Source organism: Anneissia japonica, unplaced genomic scaffold (assembly GCF_011630105.1).
Source record: "Anneissia japonica isolate Jap-2015-1 unplaced genomic scaffold, ASM1163010v1 scaffold581_len1011336_cov187, whole genome shotgun sequence".
Taxonomy (NCBI): domain Eukaryota; kingdom Metazoa; phylum Echinodermata; class Crinoidea; order Comatulida; family Comatulidae; genus Anneissia; species Anneissia japonica.
Genome location: NW_022723686.1, coordinates 840,796 through 857,407, shown reverse-complemented (window position 1 = coordinate 857,407; position 16,612 = coordinate 840,796). Strand labels below are relative to the sequence as shown.

The 16,612-nt window shown below is 35.1% G+C and overlaps 1 protein-coding gene across 3 annotated transcripts in view; it reads left to right on the top strand.

Moving 5' to 3' along the window:
* LOC117112357 overlaps positions 1–16,612 on the top strand; it is a 61,584-nt gene that overhangs the window by 33,888 nt on the left and 11,084 nt on the right. For 2 of the 3 annotated variants that reach the window (XM_033255436.1, XM_033255437.1), the window contains exons 3-4: positions 12,846–12,938; positions 14,369–14,392. In XM_033255436.1, the coding sequence (XP_033111327.1) occupies positions 12,846–12,938; positions 14,369–14,392 (117 nt within the window). The remainder of the gene's footprint in view (positions 1–12,845; positions 12,939–14,368; positions 14,393–16,612) is intronic. The other variant, XM_033255438.1, reaches the window with a different exon arrangement.

Sequence of the window (16,612 nt, the reverse complement as noted above, 5' to 3'; positions counted from 1 at the left end):
GGTATCCAAACACTTACCCAATGCCAATAAAATGTTTAAAACACTCTTTATACCAATAAATCGGTTAAAAAGGCAGCCATTTTGAATTTCAAAATGGAGGCCCAAGGAGTGAATGAAAAAAACTGGCACCCACTTTTTTCTTGATCAGTAGTGTTTTTAGAGTTGTTTTAACATAATTGCCAAGAATCTACCCAAAATTTTGCTTTTTCTACGTAAGACAACCGACTATTACTGACATAAATATAATCATAAACATTAGCAATTCCTTTATTAGTTTGCGTATAACAGGTTTTAGATGGTCTCTTGGATGTCAGTTTGTGGTAATTCTATATAACTATGCAGAATTTGTGTCATGTAGAATAAATAATTATTTTTATTTATTTTTAAAATAAATATTACATACTAATGGCCATTAACTGGATGGAAAGAAGCCCATCTTAATTCTATAATGATTTTTCCTGAACTGCCATGTAGTTATACCAGATAATATAGGCATCAATTACAGTACTTGTTAACTTTGAAGCAGTATTGAAATTAACATATTAAACACACTTTTTTTATAAGAACCTGTAAAATTTTGCCGAGACTCAGTTGTTCATATTTTTGGGCCAATTTCAGGTTCAAAATATATTATGTTCTTATTTTACACACTTTTCAAAGTGTTTTCAAAAATATTATTGTAGAGGATATTACTGTATAGAGGGTATTACATAATATAACAATTAAAACATCAGTCCTTTACTTGATTTTTTGGTTATTTTAAAGAAATTTTTAATACAAATCTCATTTGACATTTTACAACAGCCTAAATTTGTTCTTATTTTTTAGGCAATTCCAGCCTTGGTGTTCTTATAAAATGTCTTCTTTATATAAAAAATTTTGTATGTCATTTAAAAATTACCCTCGCATACATGCCAAATTAGACAAATTTGCAGGTGCAAGACTTTAGTATGTTTTCCCCTAGATACCTGGAAATGGATTGTTTACCACTTTGTCAGGGTTGTTTTTTACAATTGAAAATCTATTAAGAGTCTGCATTTTTACTTGAGAATGCATGTTTCTGCCGTCGATGAACCTATCCCATATTTGTTCTCATCTGATCTAAAAATTTAGAGAAATTGACCCTATCAAAATTTATCAACTAAAGAATACATGAGATACCATTTGAATGGATGAGAGTGTTACATGCCATCGCCAGGATGGGAAGATGCTCAGTCTTAAAGCCCCATTCCCAGCATAATTTCACTTAAAAAAACTTTTTTTAGAAAAAAATTCATATGCATTACTGTTTACACTAATTGTTATAAACCATGGAAATATGTTAGCATAAATTTTAGTTAAATTTATGCAAAAGGATTAAAAAAATGAGAAATAGAGACTATTTCTCATAGGAGATTACCAAATTTTCTCAACGAATTCTTCGTTACTTGCCAAATTCAGAGGTTGTAGATCGCATCTGCTGGAATGCTCTCGCTTTTGTGTATTTTTTATACAGTTAATAAAGTGCGCCCTCTCTAATGAGATTTGTTTTTGTACTTCGCATCTCGCACACTGCAGTTGATCGGGTACACTTGAAATATGTTTGTTTAATTGTCAAAATCTTGGTTAGAATTATTTTTTTACAAATTTGAAATAATTCCAATGAAACATTTTATTTCACAAGTGTCAATACTAGCAAGGGAAAATACCATGTCGGCCGTTTTTATATCTAATAACAGACATAAATCGAGGTAAGGCTAGGCCTAGCCTAGCAGTGCTGATAGGGCTAGGATGTTTCCGGTGCCTACTATATTTCTTTGCAGACCTGTCACGCCCAATTGTTCCGGGCCAAAAAATGTCCGGCAAACAGATTTTGGCCGCCAACATCGGTCCTCCGGATTGATTTTAGCGGCTAAAACCGGTCCCGCTTGGATAAAATTGGTCGGATTTGGCCTGGCCACTTCACTTGTAACTCGTCTGCTGCTCGTAGGGTAGGACTATGATTATTTCTCCAATGGAGTGGAGGAAAGTAATTTATGTTTCTACCATACTTGCAAAATCTTTTGCAGTGACAGAATGATTAGTATTTATAAGCTTTTGAGGACGTGTTTGATCAAACCCACCTGATAATGCATTTCCTAGGTCTAGGTGACACACAGACATGCATCATTTTCCACGGCCGTAGTTAGGCCTGTGTTTGGGCCTAAAATGAAACCCAAGACTGATTTATTAGTTTTAAATATTCCGGATTATTGTGTGGGGTATTAGATCATACAATAGATATTCTAATACTTGAAATAAAGGGTTCAGGATTCTTCGAATTGAATGCATGTACAGTACTTCGTCGCGGCGTTAAGCACAGACAACCATAAAAGGTAAAAAGAATATAGCAGACTAACACGATTTAAGCCCACATCGTTTAACTTCTTTTCGTACTTTTACACCAAAGGGTTTACTGGGCACGAAGCTTTCTTAATTTCACCTATGATTTCACACAAAACGAATGAAAACAGTATTATATAATGATATTATCTATCATTTGATTAAAAAAAAATATGGACAACATGACAATACAAGTTATAACTACTAAATAGACGCCGGACTGATTTTCGCTTATGTGGACTACACTTGGCAGGTAATTTTAAAGCCAAAATCGGTCTAGCGGACCGATTTTGGCCCCGGACCAAATTTTTCTTGACAGTCGACCTATCGGAAAATCAATCATAAAAAATTCATTCGCGAATTTCAGTTTTATTTTGCATTGTTTTTAATGTTCAGGAATGTCTAAATCAACTAGCAATATCATATTATATATAGACATATTATAACATATAAAAATCAGATTTTTCTTAACAACTGAAATTTGGCCAAATTTGGCCGGACCGGGAATGGGGCTTTTTCTATATAATGATTTTCTCTTAACTGACAATAGGTAATACTGGCATCATCTACAGTACCTTTTATCTTTGAAGCAATTTATTGAAATAATTGAGCATATTTACATAGAGGTCATCAGTTTTGGGGTCAATATTGACATTGAATCACAGCTAACTTCCTATTCACTGTGGATGGTGACACTAGTGTTGGAGGACCTAATTGTTTAATGTTGTGACACTATGTCAATGCTATTGTTGACAGTTTCCAATGTCCCAATTCATGTGGACATTTGTCTGTGTTTGTTTTTACTACGCAATTCAACTGGACCTCAAAAGGAAGACATCAGACAATGCTACTCTAACATGTGTCATCACTTGTTTGCACATTTGCACACTTGCACACCTTCAACATTTATCCCTAAAATTTGGTTGAACCTTTCATCTTTTTGAGATAATCATTGATTTGGTATTTCCACTGTTCCTTTGGTATGAGCACACCCCGGAACACAAAATTGGTCCCATTTGGGGGTGTGGCAAAGTGTATAGAACTGCAAGAGGTTTGACTTGGGGTTTTGTTGAAACGCAATCCTACTGTATCTTAAAAAGTACACCACAAACAAAGGGTGTCCTTCAAAAGAATGTTAAAGGCATTCGTATCAAAGGTGTGTTGCCTATCAAGTTATGGCGAGCCGAATTGTCATTTAATTGCTCAGAGAAATCTCAGTTTTAGATAGAGATAATTTTAAATAGAGATATCTTAGTTAATACTAAGGTATATCTCTATTTAACTACTGTACCTATAAGATATATCTATGTGGAATTAAATAACAAATCTGCTTGCCATAGTTTATAGAACCCTTGTTTGTGTTTGAAAATCTATTCAAATTCTAATAGGGTGCCCCCTACAGGCCCGTAGCCAGGGGGGGTTTTTATGGTTCGGGCGAACCCCCATTTTCTAGCGAACCCCCTCGAATTTTTGAATGAGTCCCACCCGTTTTTAAATTGTAGCCTGCGATAAAAGCCTACATTTATAGAATATCTCAGCTTCAGAAGTTCGGAGATTTAAATTAAAACGCAATTCCAGCAAACCATGACTTTACGATGGCACACATAAGGATGGCAAACATCGATAAAAACCCGGCTGCCGTCTCAACTTTCACTGGCCTTTGGCTGAATGTTTGTAAGAAATGTACCAACCAGTAACGAAACTGGTCGCCGTCTGCCTAGAGTAAATGGTGCCACCAAACGAAGCTAAAGTTTTGCGACTTAATCCACCAAATGCAGATAAAGTTTTGCGACTTAATCACCTAATTGTGGATTGTGTGGTTAGAAAATTCCATAGCCACACACTAAACTATGTGCTGATGGAGCATTTTGGGGAAATGGACTCTCCTTTTTTTCATCCCAAACAAAATATTATTAATAAATCAACATAGTCCATCTCAGTCATCATAGCCAGTCACAAAATTAGGCTGGAAGTTTGTTTTCAACAGCAGACACACTACAGAACGGAGTGTTTGTCAAAGTCAAAACGAGTGTTTGTTAATTTTTAGTGATAAAGACTGACTTTTTTTTTGCTGTTGCAAAGAAGAAAACGACAGATAGTCCTGGTGGGTTATTGATTTTAAAATCAATTAGTCTAGCCTAGATGTTGACTAGCTAGGTTCGCTCCTCGTTCATAGATACAGAATTATACCCCGACGACAACAAACTAGTAGGCCTAGGCCTAAGTACAGTAGGACGTACTACCTACTAGGCCTAGGCTTTTGTTGTAAAAGTTGAAGTGCATGTACAGGATGCGCCATAGGCCTATATTTAAAAAAATACATTTTGTAAATTATTATTGGTTGGCCTGGGACGGACCTAGACAGACAGGCAGGCCAGTTTTACCGTCGGAAGTCCTGGGATTCGACGGTGACGTCCGTGAATGTTTACAAGCGCCATTGATTAGAATGAAAATAGACGCGCTGAATTTCGGGTTTTTTTTTTTAATTTTTTTTTTTATGAAAGATAGAATTTTATCGAACATTTATCTACATAAAAACAAGAATAATATTGTAGAAATTGTATTTCTAAAGATGCATATAATTCATATTTCATTTTGTAGACAATAAATATTCAGTAAGATATACGGTACTAAAAATGATTATTAATTCTGAAATGTGCATCTCAGCTATTATTAATCAGTAGGCTATGTATTATGTTATAAAATCTTAAAATAATAATTTCGAATTATGCTATATTTTGGGCTCTGACTTAATTTAACGATGGCCCTATCAGTAGTAATGACAGTATTTGTGCTTTTTTTAGCCATGTAGTAAAATAGTACTATTATTATGAGAGTCAAGAAGAAGTAGTAGAAGAAGAAGAGGAGAAAAAAATAACATTTTTGTTTTATAATAATAAACGTGTTGAGTATATTGATATTGATTATGCGATGAGGTTTTTTTTTTTATCTTTCGGTGTGATTTAAACATGCCAATTCTCAGAAAATATTTTCTAATTTTATTATATTACCATCTTTTCATAACATAGATCTTTTTCAAAACATAGGGCAAACTGCTTTTATAACATTATTATAGACCCATTAAACAAAAAAACTGCTCTGGCTTCGGGGGCTTCGCCCCCGACCCCACCATGGCCCCAGACACCTGAACCACACCAGGGGTGGCGTCAGTGGGGGGGTGGGGGCAGGGCCCCTGTCAGGGAGAGCCCCCCCCACCGTCGGGGAGAAAAAGCACAATTCGTCGGGGAGAAAAAGCACAATTCGTCGGGGAGAAAAAGCACAATTCGTCGGGGAGAAAAAGCACAATTCGTCGGGGAGAAAAAGCACAATTCGTCGGGGAGAAAAAAAAATTTAATATGTATTTTTTACATATTAGTAGACTTTAATATCGATTTAATAAGCCTTTGAAACCCCTGAATTGTCAACATTTTCGGGGGCTTCACAGCCAGGACCACTTTTGGAACCTATTAATTGAAGCTCGACCACGCCCACTTTGCTTTCGTTGGGGAAATCTGACCCCTCGTCGGAACACCACATCGAGTTTTTGAATTCTGATAGCCTACAATTATTTTTTAACTTCAATGTGGGTAAATATTATAATATTTATTTTCTGAAATTTAATCTATGCAAATGTTGTTGAAACTAACCAATCGGCCATATTTTTTTTGGTCACATGGATTACTTAACGCTGATTAATGCATTCTGGTTACGTTAATTTTCGTTGTCAACAAAGTCTATTTTACGAACCAGTCGAATGAAAATAATACGTGACGAAAATTTGTACATTCAACGAAATGAACCAGTCGAATAAGCCCATTGCCTGCATGCATAATCAGGACAGTCTGACCTCTTGCAGTACTATACTCTTTTGCTTATACTTTCTTTTTCAATCAAAAGGTAACTTTTTAGTACTGCATGCCTCATGCAAAGCCAATCTTTAATTTTTCCCCAGCTACTCATTCAATTCATACCATTGGCTATTGCCCAAGAAAAAGCTGTTAATAAAAGTGGTTTTAAAGTATGAAAGTGGGGTTAAAATACTTGAGGTGGGCATATACCTTAAGCTCTGTCCACACTATCAAATATTATGTGACAAAAAACTGTGATATGCCCATATTTGGGTGTTATATGACATCATCATGCCCATATATGGTCGCATCACACAAATCTGTCACATAAAATGTGATACTGTAGTGTGAACAGAGCTATAAGGAACTGTGGTATCTTTTTCTTCAAAAACAGCTTTTTTTTTAACAGTGTCAACTGCTTGTAGATTAAGTTTACAATAAATTATCTACGGTTATTTTCCTAATTGTTATAATTTTAATGATGCTATAAAATTGAAATCCATTTAGTCTTATTTCTACCAAGTCACAGTAACTAGGTACTGTATATTGAACCCTCTATTTAACCACAAATATTCCACCTTCCCCTGAACAAATTGAGATTATGATCATGATATATATTAACTAAAAGATAATTAAGAATTGTTCTATGGTATTGGGTATGGATCAATTCAAATACACAGCGTTTTATTTAACCAGTCAGAAATACTAAATAGTTGGCTGTTTATTTTTTTGTGTAAATTTCATTAAGATTGACTTTGTAATGACTCACCTGTTCCAGATCAATAGATGGAATGGGTTTGATTCTTTTGTATTGTCCTGCAATACTACACTATAATTGCATGTACTGTAGTACATTTACTGTGTGGACATATCAGAATGGTAGAGTATATCAAATATTATGGCACTGCCAGAGACATATTCACATAAAAAAATATCATAGTTTTTGTAAATTGTACAGCATTATGTGTACATGTAGCGTTAAATATATAAAAGAGCTGAACATTAAAATGAGATTTATTACTAACACTAAAATTACCAAACAACAAGTTAAAGTAAACCTTTATAATATATAGACTGTGTGTAAATGTAAAATATTTTTTATTCTATGTTGTGAAGTATGTTCTATCTAGCCCAGTTTCTAAATCTGCAGCCCTGCTGCCCATGATCCAAATCATAATTCCATGTAACTCATGATACACTTTTGTGCATCAATTTACACTCTTCAAGCTCTAGCTCTTAAATTCATTTGATTGGAATTTTCAATTTTTGTATTTTATACCTAATATCCAAAGGTATATCACCATAGTATTACAATACCTGTACTATTATGTCAACTAATGTATGCGCAGGACAGCTTGGAAAAACAGCAACTCATGCTACGCTAAAATCAGGGATGTCATTTTAAGCCGACGGCCTTCGCAATCTCCGTCTATTATGATTTTTGCGTTGGCTATTAGAACGGAGGTAAAAATAAAACAGTGTTCGAAACCTAGGCTCATCATGAGCTGGTCCTTGCCAAGCCCTAAGAACCAATACTTTACTTTTTAAATACAGAATTTAATTTCGTAAATCATATTTCTTGAAATATTTGTGTTCTTTTCACTCTACTCACATCATTTTTGAATGACCACACTTGATTGTAGAAGACACATGCATGAGGTACTGTGTATGAAGCTTACGTCAAAAGCATGGAGAAATTTCCTTCTAAATCTGGCATTTACAACAAAAATTAAAACAGCATTCTTCTAGGCCTAAGCTTATATTTTGTACGATACTAAATCATCACAACAAAGGAAATAAAATTTTAATTTCATTCAAACACATTGTCACAAACAACGTCCAACCAAAGAACACCGTTAAATCGAGTCTATAGCCCCGATCGAGCGTTGGCGAAGGACATCCGTAAAGACCACTTTGTAGAGAACACGTGATCGGCTGTACGAAGTATGCTATGGAGCAAGAAGTAAAGAGCCTCGTCCGTCATAATATAGCATAGAATATGTGTGTATATTTTGTAAGATATTTTATGTAATCATCACAGTCGGCTAAACTGGTGGTAGCCGCTGTGTGTGCGCTGAACCGTGGAGATCTCTAGGTCCCATCGCTGCCTCTCCTTGTGTTTCAGCTAGAAGGCTGAAATACAAGTTACAATAGCGCACCGTCTTTCGGATGAGACGTTTAAGCCATTGGTCCCGTGTGCATTATGACCCATGTGCACGTTAAAGAACGCAGTACACTCTTCGGAAAAGAGTAGGGGATTGTCTTCCGGTGTACTGCCCAATCACCACCAGAAGGACCCCACTGGAAATAAGTCTTCTTCTAGACTTTCATGGGCTATCCTTGGTGTTTAATAAATCCAATCCAATCCACAAAAGTAAAAAAAAAATCTGGCTGAGCGTTGAACCCCAATCGAGCGAAGAACATCGAGAAAGACCGTGTGATATCACCCCAGGAAGTATGCTAGGAAGCAAGAAGTAAACAACCTCGTCCCGTCATAATGGCATGTAATACACGTGTATTTCTTGTAAGATATTTAATCAAAACGAATAAAGTAAGTCAACCAAATAGTTTTGATGTTTTATTAACACATTTTCCCACGTCGTCACTAACAAAAACAACATTGACAGTAGATTTGAGAGAAAGGCCATGCTTTATGTACGAGCCACTCTACAAATTACGGTATGAGGTGGACCAGGGTGTGGATGCAAAGAGCATTCGCATACTCGCTGGTACGTACAGTGGTCATGATGTGAGTAATGCAAATGGACCAATTCTGGGCCATGATCTTTTTTTGAAAAGATAACAATGATTCCATAATCTATTTAATGAAATAAATATATATGGTATTAAGTTATACGTTCATAATGAAAACTTTTCCCCTATTTTCGACAAAAGCTCATTCAGGTAAATTTGACCTACATCTTATGCATGAATGCACTAACCGCAGAAAACTCGAAATTCGTAGCTGCTATTGGCCTTAAGCGTGTGACGTCATTCATAGACAGTGAAAAAACAGTTCTGAATACAAAATGTTAAAGAACAAATGATCAATGGTTATTTAAGTAACCAGCATGTGACTTACATAGCAAGAAAGCTTAATTTACTAGGGGATTGTCTTCCGGTGTACTGCCCAATCACCACCAGAAGGACCCCACTGGAAATAAGTCTTCTTCTAGACTTTCATGGGCTATCCTTGGTGTTTAATAAATCCAATCCAATCCACAAAAGTAAAAAAAAAATCTGGCTGAGCGTTGAACCCCAATCGAGCGAAGAACATCGAGAAAGACCGTGTGATATCACCCCAGGAAGTATGCTAGGAAGCAAGAAGTAAACAACCTCGTCCCGTCATAATGGCATGTAATACACGTGTATTTCTTGTAAGATATTTAATCAAAACGAATAAAGTAAGTCAACCAAATAGTTTTGATGTTTTATTAACACATTTTCCCACGTCTTCACTAACAAAAACAACATTGACAGTAGATTGGAGAGAAAGGCCATGCTTTATGTATGAGCCACTCTACAAATTACGGTATGAGGTGGACCAGGGTGTGGATGCAGAGAGCATTCGCATACTCGCTGGTACGTACAGTGGTCATGATGTGAGTACACTAAAAATAATGCAAATGGACCAATTCCGGGCCATGATCTTTTTTTGAAAAGATAACAATGATTCCATAATCTATTTAATGAAATAAATATATATGGTATTAAGTTATACGTTCATAATGAAAACTTTTCCCCTATTTTCGACAAAAGCACATTCAGGTAAATTTGACCTACATCTTATGCATGAACGCACTAACCGCAGAAAACTCGAAATTCGTAGCTGCTATTGGCCTTAAGCGTGTGACGTCATTCATAGACAGGGTAAAAATAGTTCTGAATACAAAATTTTAAAGAAAAAATGATTAATGGTTATTTAAGCAACCAGCATGAGACTTACATAGCAAGAAAGCTTAATTTATGAGCTACAATTGACCTTTCACCCCAAAGTTTAGCGACCTGTCGTTGCACAGTTATGGTAAAAAGAAGCAGGAAGTATACCAAAAAACACTCTAAATCTTTTTACTATGCAAAAGCATAAGAGGTAGTCAACTTTGAAAGAAAAATGATCACTCAATTTTGCATTAATTGTAAGAATATATAGATGATTATAAAGCTTTAATGAAACCATTTAAATTATATAGTCGATTTTGTGAGAAAATGGGGTCCCATTTTGACTCATTTACTGTGTAAGGTGTGCAGTGAACCGTTCAGTGAGTCTTCAAGTTTTCATTATGTAATAAAAACATTTTTTTTTTCAAACCTCCATGGTTCAAACTCCACGAACGTGGTTCAACGTATATTCACGTTAACAAATTTGGGGATTCCTTGTGTGCGTTGATTTGCCGTCGATTCGATCGTACGTTGTTCAGTAACAACTTTAAACAAGTAGAAATTTCTTTGTTTTTACAAATATATGTTTGCTTAATATATTTTAACATGACTAAACAATTAAAAGCTTGGAGAAGATATGATTTTCGTTCACCGTTAATTTATGCTACATTCTTCTAAGCTTAGCCTGACAACAAAAGGGCCTCTGCAAATTAGTGCCATTGTTAGCTTTGGGCACCTCTGCAAATTGAAGAATGCCAACGCTAATTTCGAGGGCTGTAGCAATGTAGATTATTATTACATTGTATACAAATACAATATTTAGATAATAAGAATGTATATTCAATTATAAAAAAGTTAGCCCTGACAAAGGACAGTGTTCTGTCCCAAAAAGCTAGGTATCTCATTGTTTTTTTTCAGTATTTTGCCTTTTGGATTATAAATAGAAGTTGTTATAATTTATTTATTTTTTTGTATATTTGCAAAGGTAATTAAAAATACCTGTATGAAGAAAAGGCACAGTATTAGCTGTTATGTAGATGAAAGTAAGAAAACTAGTTAGTAGATAGAATCAGGTTGCTGAACTGCAATTGAATGTAAATAGTTTAAAAAGAAACACTGTGAAAGAAAATACATAATTACAGTACAAACAGTGTATGATGTGCTATCCATTTATTTATTGGTATTGAAAATTAAATTAACCACAAAAGTGTTTGACTGTTGGATTTTTAATTTAAAATAGTGTTTAATACAATCTAAAATCAAACATTGCAATACAATTCAAAACTTAAAATTCAACACTTTTAAATGGCATCTTACAGTAATTATTTTTCATTTTTTCTAGGGTATGGAGGGGGACACCCCATCCCAAACCCACCCCAGCTCAGGCAACAAAATTCAAAAGTTAAAATTTAACACTGTTGAATGCCAATTCAAACACTGTTAAATGGCACCTTACAGTAATTATTTTTAATTTTTCCTTACGGAGGGGGACATCCCCTCCCAAACCCAACCCTGCTCGGGCCAAAGGACCCTCTGATACTAAAACTCCTCCTGTTATTTCATTTCAAAATGACACCCCTGCTAAAAAGACATGCGAAAAATGACTCTAAGAAAGCCCTGGATGTGTTTCGAAAAATATATAGGTGCTAAAAAAAATTATCTATCAGTTTACTTTTTTTAGTCCACTTTGGCATGGAATTGCTCATATAAATTAGATTAATGGGAAGTGTGGAACCTGAACAGAAGGTGTATTCTAAAAAGTGTAGGATTTATAAACAAGAGTCCTTGATGTTGGTGATGTCAACTACAGCAAAAATTTGCTTTGAAAATGTCATGCAGGAATATTATAATATGAATGCTAAATTAATTACCGGTAGTCCCAACAATAATGAACATTACAAAAGGTTTGCAAAATAAACAAATTATATCTGTGTTTTTGTTGGTGTCGGCAAATTGACTTCAAGCAGACTGTGAATATAATTATTTCTGTAAATTAGTTAGTATAGTATCTCAGAGATTTTTTATTGTTTTATTTGAGCTGGTCAAACATGTTTATGTTGTCAATCACTAATCTTGGGCTTCTCTTTTCCATTGGTGGTTTTTGGCAACGATTGACCTGTGAAAGCTTATGTGTTGCATCTTTTTTCACACACATGAATATTTAAGCAATCATGTTTTATTCTGTAAGCTTAAAAATTGATTTGCAGTAATAATTTCAGTAAACCTTTATATTCAAATTAGGCGTGGGCATAGTGGGATGGGGATGCGGACTCAACCACATAGGTTGACCAAGGAAAAGAACTACGCTTTATAACCTCAAGGAATTGGTGCATTATAAATGCCCATAACAGTACCAGTTGGTTAAATACTAAAACTTTCACACACTCACACACGCCAGGCCATTCTGTCCCCTCCCCAGACCAAAACCAGTCTATGCCCCTGTTAGGTGTGGTTGATTGAAAGTGCATTATGCCAATTGGAATATTGGTCTCATCATGTTGAACATTTATGTTTGTAGGCAGCAATTAAAAAAAACAAAAGTGTTGAATTCTACTATGTATGAGCATACATTCAATATATCACATGTGTCTATACTGCAAATCAATAATCATATTTACTATACAGTATAACAATACATGATATGTTTGCCCAGTATTATTGATTGTGAAGCAAGGACAATTTTATTGTTAAGTATTACATATTTCATCTGTGTATTGTGTCCTTTCATGTTCTTTAATGTACTCCTTTTTTACATAGGTAACAAGTCGTCTTCTGGATGCAGAGAAGCTAAAATTGACAATTCTTCAACGAGAAATTAAACAAAAAAGACATCTTGAAGGAACAAAAAAGGTAATTTCCCCTTCTCCAATAATTACTTGTTTTTCCACAAAGATTTTAGAATATTGGACTAATATTACAAAACGTCATCAAAACTCAATTAGTACACTGGCCCTAACAGATTTTACAAAGGCTTTTGACCTTATTGATTATAGAATTGCATTTAATTGTTTCAAAGAAATGGACGTTCCCCTTCTATCTTGTAATGGGTTGTGGATTTCCTTTCGGCCAGAAATCAAAGTGTTAAGTACAAGAACAAATTTTCTGAATGGGAAAACCTTACTGGGGGAGTTTCTCAAGGTACAATCCTTGCGCCCATAATTTTTTTGTGTGTAATTAATAGTGCCCTTACAGATGATGTTTTAGGATCTGATTCTGGGATCCAGGTCTGGAAGTATGTTGAATACCTGATGCTTGGAGAGAGTAGAATTTAGGCCAACCAAGTTTGATTCAGCAGGGACTAATCTCTCTTCAAGAGTAGTCAACGACTAATAAATTGAAACTTATTAGTGTTAAGTCATGCAAATTTATTTTGGTAAGAGAATGCTTCCAGACCTGGGTCTTCACATAGCTGATCATAAATTACAAGTTGTCTCTGAAGTTAAATTATTGGGGGTTCTTTTCCAGTCAGATTTGAAATGAGGGGGGGAGGAGGTCATGTCAAACTTATGCTACTAAAAGCTGATAAAAAACTATTCATGCTCCGTAAATTGAAACAGGCTTATTTGAATATTAAAGAGTTATTGACTGTGTACAAAGGTTACATCCGCCCCATATTAGAATATGCCGTCGTATTGTGGAATAACGGCCTCACTGTGCTGCAGATATCCCGTCTAGAAAGTATGCAAAAACGAGTTTGCCGTTCCATCCTTGGGGGGCAGTATACGACTTATGACTCTGCGCTCTACCTCTCAGTGAACGTCGGAAGTCATTGTGTAAGGCGTTATTTTCAGTAATTGGTTTCCACGGCCAACCTCTACTCACACCATGCGACTTAGAAAGGAGAAAAGATATGGACATCATGGTACAACTAGATTTAATAAAGGTCCTCTTCCATATCTCACAGGCTTACTTGAATCTATCTAATAATCAAACAAAATATAATTAAAATTTTTAACACAGTATAATCAATAATATTTTTCATTGAGTCGTATACTGTCCTCCTAGCAAAACTGCTAGTATATTAGGTACAGTAATTATATTTTTGTATTTGTAAAAAAAAAACAAACAAAAAAGATTTTATATTTGTTTCCAAAATAACCATGATTGCATTTATTTTTGTTTTTAATTGTTGGCCTTTTAACAGTGTTTTACTCATTGCATCTCATTCCTCAAATTCTTCCCCCTTCCCAAAAAATGTGCTACCATTTCCTTGTACATGTACACTATTCAATATTGCTTATTGTTATTTTTTAAACAATTCTTTGGTTCGTTGGTTGCAGTCTGGAGAAAGCAGATATAACGAAGTAGGTCTTTATTTAGGTCATGAAATGTTTGGAGCATACTGCTTCTATTTGTTTATGTTTATATTTTAATTTTTACTACCAATTACTTTTGTGCATGTTTATACAAATTATTTTGCCCTCGTATTTATATAATAATAATAATGTGTTTTAAGTGTGTATTTTGATTTGCTTGCTTTCCTTGAGGTTTATAATACTTTAAAAACCCTAAAAGGGTTAATAATTAATACATTATTTGTATGTTTTATATTGTGTTTATTTTAGTAAGTATCAGTTTAATTTAACAGTATTTTAAGAAGGTAGTTCTGTAATACTACCGTAGTTCCTCGGGTATAATCCCACCTCGGGTATAATCCCACCCCCGACTTTACGCCCAACTCCGCGTACAGGCATTTCCCCGGGCAAAGTCCCAGGTTATAATTTACGTGAGTAGGCCTAGGTCTAGGTTGGCAAATTCAACAAATTCAAAGGATTTGGCTCCGAATTCGGCAGACCTGAAACTTTTCCAATTGATTAGACGGGACATTGGTCGCCATAAAGTTGAGTACAAAGCCCGTTCTTGTAAATTCTTGTTGTTTACTGTTGCTAAAATAAACAAGCTTGCTAACTGCGGCTAAAAATAAGGAACACTGTGGTCCGTCCCTAAGGAGACACGCCCAATAGGCTGATCGGATTGTTAATTCACAGCACGAAGACTCGGTGTTCCACAGCTGTGGCTAAAAATATACTACACCGTGGTCCGTCCCTAAAGAGACCCGCCCAGCAGGCTGGTAGGATCATTAATTCGCAGTATGAAGACTCTCACAGAGACTCTGTCTGCTAAAAATAACTTGTTACATCATGCATCTTCAGATGTGATGGGTGATTGGTTGGATCGGTTGTTGCTTGGAAAAAATTTACCTACGACATCAAGATCCACTAGGCTTCATTACCACGAGAGACTTGCCCGTCTTAATGTTTTCAGTTTCTAACAATTTCATTCATTGCTAAGTGTCTTTATTGAATTCTCAAAATCAATATTTTTAGCCTTATTTCAATTAACCACAGACATAGTGATCATCTTAAGTTTAACAATAATTTTGCTTGAACCAATGCTCATAAATTCTCTGTCTTTAAACTCTTTTCCAAGGATCTGGTTTGGGCTGCCAGTGGATCTCATGGATCAACTCATTTTTAGCTATCCCTTTATAAATAACCTTGAACTTCATTTTAAAAGTTAATTTTATCCTTTTGTAATGATCTTTTGCTTGTTATTCCCCTTTTTGCCATTTTATTGCTAATTAATTTGATTTGATTTGATTTATTTTTATGTATTTATGCGCTCTAAATTGTTTTTAGCTTTTGTAACTTTCACATTTTAAAATGAAATTTTTAAAAGAGATGGTATTATATATAATTTTCTATTTTTATACTTGAATTTTATGTATAATTGTACTGTATGCACTGCCAGGAAAGCCCCGTGACAGTAACTTTGCGTTGCTTTTGGGCAATCCGGCCAGTCAGCCATACATTTTTTTATTTTTTTAACTGGTGAAATAAATGATATGATGATATGATATATGATATGATATGAAGAAAGTTTAGGGAAAGGCTGGCCTAGCTGAGGTAAGACCAAGATGTGGCCTCTCTAGCTAGGCACTTAGGCCTACTAATTACTGTAGGGTGTTCCCTTCCCTTTGATGTTCGAGTAAACTCGTACTTCTTCACCGAAATATAGTTTTGGAGGCCATTGAATCGTAGGGCAGTTGTTCTAATGCTTCTGCCACCTCGCAAAACGATCATCATTTTCGTTCATGCACACAGGAATCCTTGGGTATAATCCGACCCCCCAAAATCTTGCCATTTTCGCGTTAATGGGGGGTGGGATTAAACACGGGGAACTAAGGTACTGTAGAAAGTTTTGTTGCAGTAAATTTGCTTTAACACTGCTTCAATAACTTCTAGTACAATATATGTACAATGAATATAGAAAAACTAAAAATTAGAGTTTTACTGTATTGTTAAACATATGGGGTTTGTCATGCCAAAACCAGCACCAGTGACCAAAACAAGGAAATTGACTTTTTAATATGTTCATATTCTCCAAATTATAAGCTTTAAAATGATGGTCATTTGCTGGAATCGACTTACTACAGTGCCAAAGTTACAGTATGAGTAAAAGTTATACTGAAACACCTCAGTCACAGTATACTGATTTTGGGATGGCGAGGCTCGTATTGTTAA